General features: G+C 43.7%; 1 protein-coding gene across 2 annotated transcripts in view; it reads left to right on the forward strand.

Annotated features, from left to right (window-relative positions):
• Positions 1-16,252, forward strand: part of LOC123745433 (choline transporter-like protein 1) — a 218,860-nt gene that overhangs the window by 137,129 nt on the left and 65,479 nt on the right. For both annotated transcript variants that reach the window (XM_069300865.1, XM_045726001.2), the window contains exons 6-10: positions 5,385-5,591; positions 5,880-6,096; positions 9,864-9,983; positions 10,997-11,119; positions 15,113-15,219. In XM_069300865.1, coding sequence (XP_069156966.1) covers positions 5,385-5,591; positions 5,880-6,096; positions 9,864-9,983; positions 10,997-11,119; positions 15,113-15,219 — 774 coding nt within the window. The remainder of the gene's footprint in view (positions 1-5,384; positions 5,592-5,879; positions 6,097-9,863; positions 9,984-10,996; positions 11,120-15,112; positions 15,220-16,252) is intronic.

Raw genomic sequence — 16,252 nt, forward strand, 5'->3', positions numbered from 1 at the left:
CTCTGTTGACATTATCATTCAGGCTCAACCGTTTTTGCAGCACTGTTCCCTAGGCTTCCCGTAGGCAGTCTCCCCTATGGGCCCTGGAAAACCCTGTCGAGGCTTGTTTGACCGATGGATGCGTCCTCAGAGTCCCATCTCGCTTTGTGCGAGTTTGCGGGTTGTTCATTGTCCTTGTCTCAGGGTGACGATCACCTGTTGTGCCTCCATCATGCTGCCTGTTGGGTCGGTGACACCTTCGACCCAGAGTCTCGTGAGTCATGTTCCCCGCTTGTGCTCCGGTTTACCCATCCTTCTTCGGAAGTTCTTAGGGGTCAGGTGGCTTATGTATTGCATAGTAGGTATATGTAGTTGCAACGCGCTAGGTTGTCTGCCCACGTGGATGCCCCCGGGATTGCCCTGTTATGGTTTTAGAGACTCGGACCTTGGGGCACTGGTTGCTTCGACCTTGGTTCAGACCGCGCCTTCAGGTCCTTCTCTGGTGGGCCCCCTGTTGTTCCCCTTTCCCTGCTGCCGGCTTCCAAACATCTGAGGGTTTCAGAGTCGGGGCAGGGTTTAGTTGGTGATAAGACTTGGACGGCTCCAGAGGCTGCCCCATTCGAGATGGAGATGGAGGCATTCGAGCCTGATTCTCATGCTGAGGCTTCTGGGTCCCTCCAGCAGACCCCCATCTTGTTGATTTTCCCCTGGACTCTGCCTTTTCTTCAAGGGTGGAGGACATGGAGGGTGGCTCTGCCCTGGGGCCTGGTTTGGAGGCTCCTGGGGCTGGGGGAGGAGTCGACCTGGGGGGGGTCTTAGACCCCCCTTTGATCCCACTTGGGTTTTGGTGCCCTCTTCGTAGGGTTTGTTGTTGCATGGTGTGGGGTTTCATACCCCCCTCCTGCCCTGTACGAATTTGATTTGGGGTCGACTCCTCCCTGGGTTCGGTTTTGACTTCACTTGGGTTCTTTGGCTTCCTCTTTATGGAGGTTTTCTGCCTCCTGCATCCTGCCTAAGGAGGTTCTTGTGGCTAACCTCCTGCATGACCCGGATTTTGCCTCTGTGATGGATTTGTCCTCGTTTCAGTTAGGTTCTTCTTCCCAATATTGGGTGCGTTATGAGGTCCCGGAGTCTTTCTGGCTGGCAGACTGCCCTTTCTTTTATCAGGGAGCATGGGACGGGCTTTGTCAGACCCGCACACTTGAATGGTGAGGCTACTATTCTACAGGATTACTTGGGGGGGGGGGTTGATTTTGAGTACCTCAATGCGTGCCTTTTTGCCCCTTTGTTTCCTCGTGATGATTGCCTCTTGCAGTTGCACACGCAGGTTCCCACCCTTTCAGCTGCTTTGGTGGCTGAGGATTTTCGCACTCATGGGCATTTGGCCTTGGTCTTACGCTTTTTTCTCTTCTGAGTTGTCCTCGGACTGGCTTGGGGAGGACATAGAGGTGTCGAGTGCTGGGCTTTCATCTGGAGGACTGGCCTTGGCTGTGCTGTTGAAACTGTTTGTGCCAATCCTCCGGTAGGTGGTGTGTCTGTTCTTTGCCTCTCACCTTCCATGTCGCAAGGCCGTCCTCGCTCTCTCCTTGGAATCTGCTATTCCCATCGCCCTTCTGTCCGTTGTTGTTTGGGGACTGAGTTGTTACTCAGTTTTTGCAAGCTGACTTGGCTAGTTGCCGTCCTCTTTCAGACTTGTTGGTTCTCAGGGAGGGAAGGGGAGAGGCTGGCATTCGCAGGCCTCTCAAAAAGGTCGTCTTTGCTCCATCAGGTCATCTTGGAGTGGGTGCGCTTGGGTGTGGTCAAAACGACCTCATCCCTCCTGTGAGTTTCCCCACTTTTTTCCAGTACCGAAACGGGACTGTGCAGATCTTCGGTTTATTCTGGACTTGTCCTGTCTGAACTGCTGGATCCCGTAACCCTTCCTTTCGAATGATCACTCTGTCCCAGGTCTGGCTTCTCTTTGAACCGAGTTGTTGGAGGGTGTCTCTGGACCTCTGGGGCACATATTAGCACGTCCTGATTCTTCCGGGGTTCAGCAACTGGTTAAGTTTCGTGGTGGGGCTGCATGCTTACCGCTTTTGCTGCCTTCTTTTTAACCTGAATCCTACACCTTGCATTTTCACATGTCTTACCCGGGTCGGGGTGGCCTGTTTGCGTCTGCTAGGGGTTTGGGTCCTGGCCTACTTCAACGACTGGTTGGTGTGGGTTTCCAGCCAGTCTGCCTATCTGTTCACCAGGGGTGTGCTTCTTTTCCAGCTCACTGGGTTCGCGTTCCTGGTGAACTGGAGGAATTCCCATCTGGTTCCATCCCAGGTTCGGACCTGGCTGGGCCTTGTTTGGGACTCTCGAACCGCTTCCGAGTCTCCCCTAACCACAGTGTTGCTGTGGCTGCAGTCCTGCCTTCAGCTGTTCCTGGGTGAAGGGGGTCTCAGGTCACTTGCCAGTTGCTCGACCAATTGTGCAGGAGTTTGAACTTTGCCATGCTGGTTTACCCACTGGGTCGGGTCTGGCTTCGGCGTCTGTTCTGGTTACTTCGGGGAAATCCCTTTTGTCTCTCTCACGACCACTGAGTTTGTCCCTTGTGGACCTTGCATCAGCTGCTGCATCACTGGCTTCTTCTTCATGTTTTTTGGGTATGGTGCCTTGACACCTCCTGGAGCCCTTGCTCGATGTGTACACAGCTGCCTCGTCTCTCAGCTGGGACTTTGTGACCAGTGTTCACCAAGCCAGTCAGGGGCGGTGAGCTCTGTCCTTCTGTCAGGCTCACAGCAGAGTGCGGGAGTTTGCGGTGGTGTGACTTTCGCTGCAGTGAGTTCGGGTCGTTAGGGGCTGTACGATCAGGTTCCATTCAGACTGCGTCCCGGTGGATCATTGTCTGAACTGCAGGGGGGGGGGGGTCCTAGACTTTTTTGGGGCTTGTCACTTTGAGTGACTCATCTGCTGGTTTCTTGGGGTTTAGCTCTGTGCAATTCACATCCGGGGGAGTGTCCAATGTCCTGGCGGATGGCCTGTTGCGGTTCATTTCCCTGTCCACGGAATGTATGGTTGACTCCGCCTCCTTCAGTTGGCTCTGCCAGACGTACAGGCCCCTGGAGGTGGACCTCTTCATGTCGACGTGGTCCCTGCGTCTCCCGATATGTGGCGTCCTTGCCCAACTGCTGAGTCGTCGAAGTGGACACTTTTTGGCAGGATTGGTCGATGTGATGTTACCTGTACCTCTTATAACTGGTCCAGCTGTTGCTTCGGGTTCTGGCTCGACTGGAGGCTCATGGGAGAGTAATCCTTGTGGCTCCATGGTGGCCGGCCCAGCCTTGGTTGCAATCACTGCTCGCTCGGTGTCTGAAACCGGGGTGTTTTCCACACCTCTGCCTCTTCCAGCAGATTGGGCCGTGTCCGGGACCTGATTCGATCTACTCCTCCACTCTTTGCCTCTGGTCTCTTTGACGTGTGTGTGTTTCATCAGTTGTATGGTGGTCAGGTGGCTTCATTGATGGTGTCTCACCTGCGGTCTTAGTCTTTGCTACAGTATGCAGTCTCTTGGCATTCTTTTAGCTATTTCCTCTCATTTCGTAGGTTGTCTTCTGTTTCCGTTAGGGTTGTTTTGTCCTTTCATTCTTGTCTCCTTTCAGGACCGTCATCTTATGCCGAATACTGTTGCCTTGTATCATGCGGTGCTGGCGGAGCCGCTCCAGCTTGAGTTCGGAGTAGATGTCACTGCTGCCATGTTCTGTAAGCTCTCTCGTGCTTTGTTTCACCTCTGGCCTGTTCATGCGCCGCCTAAGCTGTCTTGGTGCTTGTACCAGGTGCTCTCTTTACTCTCTCCTCCTCGGTTTATGGTGGTCCCCTTCGGTCAGAAATTTCTTTCAGAAGGCTTTGTTTCTGTTGGCAGTAGCCTCTGGGGGGAGGGGGGAGGGTTGGTGAGGTTCATGCTCTCCTCAGGCGCAGGGCTTTCTGCTCCTTTGGTCTTGGGGGATGGTTTGTTCAGTTGCAGACGTCTCCTTCTTTTCTGGTGAAGAACAAGACAGCGGGCATCTGAAGGGCTCCTTGGGTCATTAATGCTGGGTTGGTTCGGCGGGGGGTGCATCATGCGTTATGTCTGGTTGCTGCTCCTCTTCATTACCTGCGTGCCTCGGCTTCTGTGTCCAGGGACACAATTTAGGTTGACCCGATCTCCCTCGTTCCCTGTTCTAGGGCTTGGGTCTCAGGTTTTCCTCAGGGTTATTAAGTCTAGCCAGCCTGTGGTCTATCCTCATGCCCAAGATGTTCGTAAGTATGCTGTATTTGCCGCTGTGTTCGGGAACATGTCCTGTGCTGATATTCAGGCACAGGGTTTTGTAGGTCGAACATGATCCTGACCACCTGTTTTTTGTTGAATGTTATTAGTCCAAGTCATACTTGTGTGGCCTTGGGCTGTCAGTTGCAGCTAGTTGTCTCGTCTTCGAGCTGAGGCATGCAGTGCTGCCACCACCACCTGGGTAAGTCCCTTTTTTACTTAACTTTGTATATGTAGCTCCAGGGAGCCAGAGGGGGCTCCCCACGCAAAACCAGTGTTTAATGTAATGAAACGCCATTTTCTGGGCGAGTCCCAGATGCTCCCTGGCACCCTCCTTCCCTCCCTTTGGTCGGAGGTTTAGATTTTCGATTTTGATGCTTAGTCTGCGATATATACCAATTAGCAATTAGCAGTCTATACCAATTAGCAGTCTCCGTGGTGTAGTGGTAAGACACTCGCCTGGCGTTCCGCGAGCGCTATGTCATGGGTTCGTATCCTGGCCGGGGAGGATTTACTGGGCGCAATTCCTTAACTGTAGCCTCTGTTTAACGCAACAGTAAAATGTGTACTTGGATGAAAAAACGATTCTTCGCGGCGGGGGATCGTATTCCAGGGACCATAGGATTAAGGACTTGCCCGAAACGCTACGCGTACTAGTGGCTGTACAAGAATGTAACAACTCTTGTATATATCTCAAAAAAAAACTAAGGAGTGGGCAGCCGACACGAATGTCTGGGGAGGGGGGTGGAGAGCTGATGATGATTGTTAGCTTGCTTCTTTATTTTTAGGGGAATTCTGGCTCCCTACTTGGACTTATGTTGCAATTTTATACCAAGTTGGGGGATTGTTTTGAGACGCCTATCTTTCTGGGTGCCTAACCCCGGTCGATGGCAGACATGAAATACTCCAAAACACAGGGAAATTTCCTTAGGCCATTGCTCCCTGTGACTGAGGGGGGCCAGGTTCTGGCTCATGGTCCCTGGTGGGCAGAACTCCATTGACTGAAACCTCAGACTCGAGGGCTCAGCCAGAAAGTGAATTTACATTACATTCAACACTGGTTTTTGTCTCTACAAAAGTCCCACAATGAGTTCTTTAATCCGTAAGACACGTTCTCTTGTGCTTCCCTCAGCTCGACAGTGATTGGTTACATGTGTCTCCCGATCAACTTCAGTGACACTGCCAACAAGACCAACGCTATTACTCAGATCTTGTTTGGGGTGAGCCTTAACAACTTCTTCCAGCGTGCTGGACGGGACCTGCATGCGACGTGGCGCGAGATGTTGATCATGTGTGCAGTCGCCTTTGCCATTGCTGTCGTCATCACTATCCTCCTCAGGTGACTCACTCTACATGTGTACTTTTCTCTCTGCAGTATTTAACAGTTTAAGATCAGTCAAGCTCTGCTTGGCCTAGCCTAGTATTCATGTGTTCAAATTTGGTTTTATTGAGTTAGAGTTGTGGCTGTTAGGTGTGATGACTAATGTTTATTGCTAAGTTCAGGATGTCTACCAGTCTTAAGAAACTTGGGTGCCAGTAAATGTCTGTGGTGGACAATTGTGAACAGTGCCAGTGACACTGAGTGACAGTGAATGTCCGTGTTGGTTGACAGTGTTTTGGTCCTCAGGTTTCTGGCACAGGTAGTGGTGTGGCTGTCTGTGATCATCATGATAGTTGGCAGCATTGGTGGCACCGCCTACTTATGGGTCCTCTGGCACAAGAACACTAACAACTTGAAGAACATGCAGAACAACTCGTCAAGCTCAAATGCTTATGAAATAAAAGTGACACAAAACTACATACAATCCTTGCTCATTGGGGCAATTGTGTCGACTATTGTTACGGTAAGTCCCAGACAGGAACACCTCATAGTACCTCTTGATCAAAATAAAATCGGATTTGTTAAAGAATTATTGTAATGTCATTATAAGCTTTTACATTCAGCCACTGTGCTGTGCTCCCCCCTCCCGAGGAGGGGTGGGGGGGGGGGAGCTGTGCAGACAGCGGCGCGGCGACGTGTAACGTCATGTTCATTTGCTCGTTTCTTTTAGGGAGAGTTATATCCACTTGTTCAGCTTTTGGTAGCAATAATTTCACCAGAATAGGGGTTTATTTTGGGATGCTTGCCTTTCTGGGTGCCTGACCTGGTCGATGGCAGACATAGAATACTTCCAACTACACGGGGTTTTGATAGGCCATTGCTCCCTACGCCTCTCTGAGGGGGCCAGGTTCTGGCCGTGGTCCCCGGTAGGCCAACAGAACAGGTCGCTACTGAACTGGGTTCCCACTTTTCATCTGTTAGCTCTGGTCTTCATCTTCCCCAATCTTTCCCCTTCTTCGTAAACCTGCCCTTGAATCTCGTCCTTTAGATTTCTGCACTCGTCTTCGACTTTCCTATAACGATCCCTTCTCTCTCTCAGAACTTCGTTCTGCCCTGGCCCTCTGCGGTTCTTTGGCGGCGGGTCGCAATGGCATTCATTATGAGATGCTTCGCCATCTTCCTTCCGTGCACGTCTCGGTATTTACTGAGTTTATATAATCGGATCTGGGAGTCATCGTCAGTCCTTGAGGACTGACTCGATGCCATTGTCCTTCCTGTTTGCAAACCGGGGTCTCTGGGAACATCCCCTAAGGATTTTTGCCTATTGCCCTCACAAGTTGTGTCTGCAAACTCTTTGAACGTAGGGTTAACGTTCGTCTGATGTGGTTCCTGGAACACTATCACCACCTCACCCCTTCTCCATTTAGTTTCCGCAAGTGCCGCAGCACAACAGATGTCCTGGTGAACTTGGAGGTCTATATTCGTACTGCTTTTGCTGCGAAGACCTCCGTTGTTGCCGTCCTTTTTGACCTGGAATAGGCTTACGACACTATTTGGCGATATCATATTCTATCCCAGCTTCATTCTTTTGGCCTTTGTGGTCATCTCCCTCTCTCTCTCTCTCTCTCTCATCGCTCCTTTCGGGTGCGCCTTGGTACCACTCTCTCTGCCTCTTTTCAGCAATACGAAGGTGTGCCCCAGGGTAGTGTTCTGAGCACTACTTTTTTCTGGTTGCCCTCAATGGTCTTCTTTCCTCTCTTCCTTCTGGTGTCTTCTCCACTCTCTATGTCGATGATCTTACCCTTTGCTGTCAGGGTGATGATTCGCCTCTCCTTCAACGCCGGCTTCAACTTGCGATTGATGCCATGTCGTCTTGGGCCACAGATCATGGCTTCAAGTTCTCTACTACTAAGACTTGTGCCATGACTTTTACTCGGAAACGGGTCATTCTTCGTCCCTCTTTGTCACTTTATGGTCATCCCCTTGAATATAAAAATTCGGCGAAGCTTTTGGGGTTATTCTTTGACACTCGTTGTCTTGGTCTCCCTATATCTCTTACCTCCGTGTTGAGTGCTCTAAGGCCCTTACCCTCCTTCGGGTCTTGTCCCATACTTCTTGGGGAGCGGATAGGCGCCCTCTCTTTGCTTTACATTCCTCTCTCGTCCTGTCTAAGCTCGATTATAGTTGCCCTGCTTACTCGTCTGCTTCTCCTTCTACTCTTTGCCGTCTTGATGCTTTGCACCATACTGGGTTCCGCCTCGGTTCTGGTGCCTTTCGTTCGACTACCGTCCTCAAATTATGTTGACACTGGCTTCTTATCTCTCCAGGACCGCCGTGATCGCTACTGTCTTCGCTATTTTGTGCGGTCGTTGCAACATCCTTCCATACTGTTATTGTTTTAATTACACTATTTACACACATTATGTATACATATCTACATGTTTTATTAACCATAAGTAAGTAAGCCGGTATTGAGTCCAAACAGTATAGTGGCCACCATACACTGCATGAGAAATCACACAGCAGACGTCGCTACGAGTACGACGTCACCTCCCTAAACAAAATGGCTTCTCCCAACATACTCCTATTGCTGTTATTACACTATATACACACATTGTATATACCCATGTACATATGTATTCGCCATTGCGAACCACTAAGCTAGAAATTTAAAGAAAATTAATAGATACATTGTAGTAAAATTTAAGGATTATCAACAGGTACATTGTTGCATATTCTGAGGATTATTAATAAATACAGTGTAGTAAAATTTGCTTCAACATAACAACCATGATACAAGTTGATAGCAGTGATTACAATGGTGAAGTTGCATGGTTTAGGCACATGTATTGGTGGCAACCCGTCCTCGACTCAAGTCCATTACATTCAGCGGTCAACCCCACAGATGCATTCATAAATTTTAACATGCTGTTCATTCAAAACGGGAATTTTCTTAAGTATAAATTAATATTATAATATATTAGCCTATTGTGCATATATAGGCATAGGATAGGTTAGGTTAGGTGTTTAGGTTCTGTTGGCGATTATTTGTATTTGTAGTACGTGGGTGAAGCATTTACAGCGTTGTGATTCGAACAAAATTCGTCAGTGAAGCACTTGTTCCGGATATGTTCGAACGTCAGCAGTTGTGAGTCGTGTGTAAACCGCTTTTCATTCATAAACAGGTGGTTTGGCGGGTGCATGGAATCACTTTTGAATCTTTGTTTGGAGGACGGGCTGTTGGTGGAGTGGGTAGCACAAGATACAGTGGGAGTTTGAAGCACTAGGTAGGATCCCGAGAGGATGACATTAGGTACTTTCTGGTTATTCCTTTAAATAACGCATAGGTTGGACAGCTTTTTAATAAGTTAGGGAGTGATCTCCGTAAAATAAATCCCTTAATTCGTATGGTGTTTACACAAAATTAGTTTGACTTTGGGGATATCAAGGAGATATTTATTTCTGGTGTGATGATTATGGGTTCTATTACATCTGTCAAGGAAGAGTTTCAGATCAGGATTTCCATTTAGGAACAAGGTTTTGTACATGTAAATGGCACAAGAGAATGTGTGTGGAGTGGGTTTATGTTTAGCAAGTTTAGGGATTTAAACAGAGGGGCTGAGTGTTGTCTGAAAACAGAGTTCGTTATTGTTCTGATACCAGATTTCGGCTGGGTAATGATGGGCTTGACGTAGTTTGCAGTGGTCGAACCCCAAGCACAGATACTATATGTAAGATAGGGGTTGGTTAGCACGTAGTGTGAGATTTGTACACCTGAATTACCACTTTCTTTTCCTTGAAGTCAAAGGTTTGTTTGATTCTTCCTAGGTTGTTGATTCTTCCATCGTACTTGTTGAGCAACTTTCAATGCTCAACTTTTGGGCAATGCTTTATTGTCCGAGACGCTGGGCATATTAGTGGCTTTAGGCATGTACTATATCTTGAAATCCAGCGTTTTGTTTGTAACTCATTTTGAATGTACCTGTATGTACTTTTACCTGAATAAACATTTATTTATTTAATGACTGTTGAATCCTAATTCCTAGGTTCATTTCTTCACCAATCTACTGCATGATAGTGCTGCTGCTGCTATGATAGTTATGATGTACTTTATTAAGCCGTACTTTGCTATATGATTAGTATCCAGGACACAATGGCATCTTCCTATTAGTGCCACTAACTGATTTTAATAAAAAAAGAAAGTTTCATATTAAATCAAATCCATATTTGCATTTTAAGCCTAAATTATTTAGCATATATAAAACCCCTTGTTAATCCTTCCACCAACAGGTGCTGTTTCTTATCATTTTAATAGCAATGAGAAATCGCATAAAGCTGGTGATCGCCCTCTTCAAGGAGGCGGGAAAGGCTGTTGCCTCCATGCCGCTCATGCTCCTCCAGCCGATCTGGGTAAGGTGCTGCCTCTTGCTGCCTCTGCAAAACATCACACACACGTTACCTTTACAAAACTTCACACACACTTTTTCATGACTTTTGTTAGACCAAAGCTGGAATATGCAGCGGTTGTGTGGTGCCGCCCACACAACCGCTGGACATTAACAAACTGGAAAAGGTCCAAAGACATGCTACTAAGTGGCTCCCAGAACTGAAGGCCAAGAGCTACAAGGAGAGGTTAGAGGCATTAAATATGCCAAAACTAGAAGACAGAAGAAAGAGACGATATGATCACTACGTACAAAATAGTAACAGGAATCGACAAAATTGACAGGGAAGATTTCCTGAGAACCGGAACTTCAAGAACAAGAGGTCATAGATTTAAACTAACGAAACAAAGCTGCCGGAGAAATATAAGAAAATTCACTTTTGTAAACAGAGTGGTAGACGGTTGGAACAAGTTAAGAGAGAAGATTGTGGAGGCCAAAACCGTCAGTAGTTTCAAAGGGTGCTGGGAAGACGGGACACCACGAGCGTAGCTCTCATCCTGTAACTACACTTAGGTAATTACACACACACACACACACACACACACACACACACACACACACACACATGCAAACTGCATCTGCAAAACCAACAAACTCTTGCTCCCTTCCATGCTGTACTTAAAAAACTTCACCTTTATTATAGTTTTACTGGATGATCCATGGAGTGAAGACTTCGTGTGCTCCTCAGTGAAACATTCTCAGGTTCCAGTGTGAAGGGTTGGTCTCTCTGGGCGAAGGTGATCAATCCAGTTTTATATTTTTTTAGTCTCATCAGTGGACTGAGCACACTATCTCATTACAATATCATAAATATTTTTGAGGGACTCTTTATTAGCAAAAATCTAAAACAGCATTTTCATAATTCTCTCTTTCAAATTGTGATTTGGTAAGACGTTAGTTTGACACAACGTTTGGCAGTAGGACCTCTTAGTTTTGATGTAACCTATTTTGTCTGAGGAATGTTTGTCGTGATTGCAGACATTCCTGTGGCTGGCGCTGGTGTGCGCACTATGGGTGTTGGGCTGGATCATTATAGAGTCCTCGGGTGACCCTAACAAGTACTACAATACCATAGTCTTTGTTATAAACGACTTCATTAAAGTAAGTGTTCATGTTTGTTTATATATATATATATATATATATATATATATATATATATATATATATATATATATATATATATATATATATATATATATAATATTTATATATATATATATATATATATATATATATATATATATATAATATTTATATATATATATATATATATATATATATATATATATATATATATATATATATATATATATATATATATGTCGTACCTAGTAGCCAGAACGCACTTCTCAGCCTACTATGCAAGGCCCAATTTGCCTAATAAGCCAAGTTTTCAGGAATTAATTGTTTTTCGACTACCTAACTTACCTAACCTAACCTAACTTTTTCGGCTACCTAACCGAACCTAACCTATAAAGATAGGTTAGGATAGGTTAGGTAGGGTTGGTTAGGTTCGGTCATATATCTACGTTAATTTTAACTCCAATAAAAAAAAATTGACCTCATACATAATAAAATGGGTAGCTTTATCATTTCATAAGAAAAAAATTAGTGAAAATGTATTAATTCAGTAAAATATGGCTTATTAGGCAAATCGGGCCCTGCATAGTAGGCCGAGAAGTGCATTCTGGCTACTAGGTACGACATATATATATATATATATATATATATATATATATATATATATATATATATATATATATATATATATATATATATATAATTTATTTTGGTAGCAGTCTTTCTGCAAACATATGTTGTTGAAAATGGCCGTAAAGGTAAGATTAATAAGTCTAACACGAATTTTCTCAATATTTCTTATGTTTTTCTTCACTGTCGGTGGTAATGGAAATATCAATTCTCCAAAATTCATGTTTATTAATGGTCTGATGCCTAGAAGCGTTTCGTAAGGGTTTCTTACATTCTCAAAAACTTGTTTACACTTAACACTACACTTATGATACACTTGATACACTGTGTATGAAATATTTGACATAACTCTTGCTTTTATTGGTTTTGGGTTTATTGGGTTTGGCTTTTTATTGGATTTCTTGGCATTCCTATGATTTAGTTTGGAAGGCAAATATGAACTTCATACTCTCTAACCAAACTAAATTCCAAAGGGTAACGAAGGACACTATAGCCGAATTGAAAACGAAGGTAAACAGATTGATTGAAACTGTGAACACCAAGAAATCCGGACTCCACCTGCCAAAGGTTATTGGGGAATACAAACCTGGATATGCCTATGGAAATGTCAAGACCCACAAGCCTGGAAACCCACTTCAGCCAATCATCAGCCAGATACCCACGCCCATATACAGACTGGCTAAGCGACTCAACGGGTTGCTGACTCTTTACGTACCTTGTGCTTTCAGCCTGAGGTCTCCCAAGGAATTTGTCGACTTACTGTGGGGGAGCATAGGCAATGGGGATAAGAGCCTCGTTGTATGTAGTCACTACCAACGTACCTGTAGATGAAACAATTTGGATGATACCAGACAGAGTGTATCGTGACCCGGCTTGCACTCCTTGACATGCCAGAAAACATACTGAGGAAACTACTCCAAGCCTGCACTAAAGAGGCACCCTTCTTGAGCCCAGATTTGCACATGTATAAGCAAGTAGATGGGGTCGCCATGGGTTCTCCCTTAGGTGTCCTGTTTGCGAACTTCTACATGGGCACCATCGAGCAGAGGGTCTTAGTTGACATGGACTTGAAACCCACCATATACTGCAGGTATGTTGACAACATTTTTATGCAAGTACCTGACGCCAGATGTCTGCAGCAGCTGAAGGAGGCATTTGAGCGGAATTCTGTGTTGAGCTTCACTTACGAAATGGAGAATAATGGGAAGTTGCTCTTTCTGGATGTAAGTCACAGAAAGAAGTGGAGGCTTCCACAGTGCAGTCAAAACTAAGGAAACATAGGAATGCACCTCAATGTCAATAGTGACTGCCCAGACAGGTAAAAGAGGAGTGTTGTCAACGCTTACGTTGACCGTGCTCTCAGCCACAGCTCAGGATGGAAGGAAGTCGATGAAGAACTCTGCAGGGTAAGGCAGGTCCTAGTCAACAACGGCTTCTCTAACGGTTTCGTTGAAGGCATCATAAAAAGAAAGGTGAAATGTCATGAAACCTCTGAAGAGACAACTAACACAACACTTGTACCCCCTATTAGACTATTTTACAGAAAATTCTTTTCGATGGCTCATAAAATGGAGGAAAGGGTCCTGAAAAATATTGTTGACAGGAACGATATTCCTACAGACAAAAATCAGAAAATACAATTGATAATTTATTATAAAACCAAAAAAAACGGCCAATCTACTTATGAAAAACTCCCCAAAAACCAAGCAGAATGCTTTGAAGGAGACCAACATCGTCTATGCCTTTAAATGCCCACTTGGGGACTGTAAGCCCTAAAGAACTCAGTATATAGGCAAGGCAACAACGTCTCTTTCCAGGCGATTAACAATGCATAAGCAACAGGGCTCCATTAAGGAACATATAATCACTTCTCACAACCAAACCATCACCAGAAAAATCTTAATAAACACAGAAATCATCGATAGATGCAGCGATAGCTTACGGCTCGACATCAGCGAGGCACTACACATCAAAAAGTCAACACCAGCAATCAACAGCCAATTAATGCACAACTATAATCTGCCCACTTCAAGGCACAGTATGGGCCAATAGGCCCTCTGCAGTTACTTCCATTCTCATGTACCCACCTCACCCATAACCAATAAAAAGCAAGAGTTATGTCAAATGTTTCATTCACAGTGTATCATAAGTGTAGTGTTAAGTGTAAACAAGTCTTTGAGAATGTAACAAGCCCTTACGAAACGCTTCTAGGCATCAGACCATTAATAAAAATGAATTGGAGAATTGATATTTCCATTACCACCGTGAAGAAAAACATATATATATATATATATATATATATATATGTCGTACCTAGTAGCCAGAATGCACTTTTCAGCCTACTATGCAAGGCCTGATTTGCCTAATAATCCAAGTTTTCTTGAAATAATATATTTTCTCTAATTTTTTTCTTATGAAATGATAAAGCTATCCATTTCATTATGTATGAGGTCAATTTTTTTTTATTTTAGTTAAAATTAACGTAGATATATGACCAAACCTAACCAACCCTACCTAACCTAACCTAACCTATCTTTATAGGTTAGGTTCGGTTAGGTAGCAGAAAAAGTTAGGTTAGGTTAGGTAGGTTAGGTAGTCGAAAAAACATTTATTCATGAAAACTTGGCTTATTAGGCAAATCAGGCCTTGCATAGTAGGCTGAGAAGTGCTTTCTGGCTATTAGGTACGACATATATATATATAAATATATATATATATATATATATATATATATATATATATATATATATATATATATATATATATATATATATATATATGTATGTCGTACCTAATAGCCAGAACTCACTTCTCAGCCTACTATTCAAGGCCCGATTTGCCTAATAAGCCAAGTTTTCATGAATTAATGTTTTTTCGTCTACCTAACCTACCTAACCTAACCTAGCTTTTTTTGGCTACCTAACCTAACCTTACCTATAAATATAGGTTAGGTTAGGTAGGGTTGGTTAGGTTCGGTCATATATCTACGTTAATTTTAACTCCAATAAAAAAAAATTGACCTCATACATAGAGAAAAGGGTTGCTTTATCATTTCATAAGAAAAAAATTATAGTAAATATATTAATTCAGGAAAACTTGACTTATTAGGCAAATCGGGCCTTGAATAGTAGGCTGAAAAATGAGTTCTGGCTACTAGGTACGACATATATATATATATATATATATATATATATATATATATATATATATATATATATATAATATAATAAATAACTTAAGTTCCCATTTTTTTATATACTGTATTGTCTTCAAATCACACACACACACACACACAGGTAATTAGACAGACACCTAGTGAGACAAACGACTACAAAAATAGGCAGGGAGCCAATATCTAACAACATATCCTCTTCTTCTCCTCAGTATATGCGTATCTACCACATATTTGCCATCTTGTGGATCACACAGTTCCTCCTGGCCTGTCAGGACGTCACCATTGCCGGCGCTGTTGCCCAGTGGTACTTCACCAGGTATGTTCCCCTAAGACTAATAAGTAATGCCAACCCAATTTTCTACACATTTTACCTATACAGTATTAATAATAACAGGTTATAGAATATACTCTACAATAATAACAGGTTATTTATAGAATATACTCTACAATAATAACAGGTTATTTATAGAATATACTGTACAATTCACAGAAGATGGTACAGTGGTTGCATAGTGGGTACAGTAATGGTATATTTTATAAAGCCACTGATTACGACAGCATTTAGCAAATAACCTAAAAATATTTAGTAAGTTTAGTTTTAAATTTATTGGGGTAATTATTATTACTATATGAGAAGTAAACTAACATTGACGAATTGTTGAAATTTATCATAAACTACTTTATTATAAAATTTAATATTCACAATAGCAAACTTAAATTTACTTATGTAGGATGAAGAAATGTGAGTGAATGTCATTGCATAAAGTTAATTCTGCACTCTTTAGTTTTCTTTTAATAATTCCTATTGTCTGGGACAGGTAGCCTGTACTTAATTTAGGCTTGTTGAGGTCCCTCCTTTGGCCAGCTTCTGACCTTTCCTAGAATGAATCTCTCAACAGTTAACTATCTCCCAGGTACATACTATGACACCTTGGCTTACAAATGCCCCTCTTTATGAACTTTTCGGTTTACGAGCCCAATTTCTTCGTAAAATTTGAATTGGGTTACGAACTTTGCCTCGGGTAACGTAGTTTGTTGATACGCATATGGCTGACCTAGCGCGTGATGGCAGGTGACAGTGCCTTAGTTGAGCATTACCTCCTGCCTAGTGACAATTGCGCTTGAATTCTTTGTACAGAATTTGTGTTTCTCGGATTTTTGGGTATTTGAACATAAAATTTCTTATTATATATCTCGCCATAAATCCCAAGAAGCCCAGTGGTAAGGTTCAATCCTAGAAAACTCACGTGAGGATGACCATAGAGGAAAAACAAGAGATCATTTGTAAACATGAAAATGGTTCTTATCTTGAGGTTATCTTAAGATGATTTCGGCGCTTTAGTGTCCCC

Source organism: Procambarus clarkii, chromosome 44 (assembly GCF_040958095.1).
Source record: "Procambarus clarkii isolate CNS0578487 chromosome 44, FALCON_Pclarkii_2.0, whole genome shotgun sequence".
Taxonomy (NCBI): Eukaryota; Metazoa; Arthropoda; class Malacostraca; order Decapoda; family Cambaridae; genus Procambarus; species Procambarus clarkii.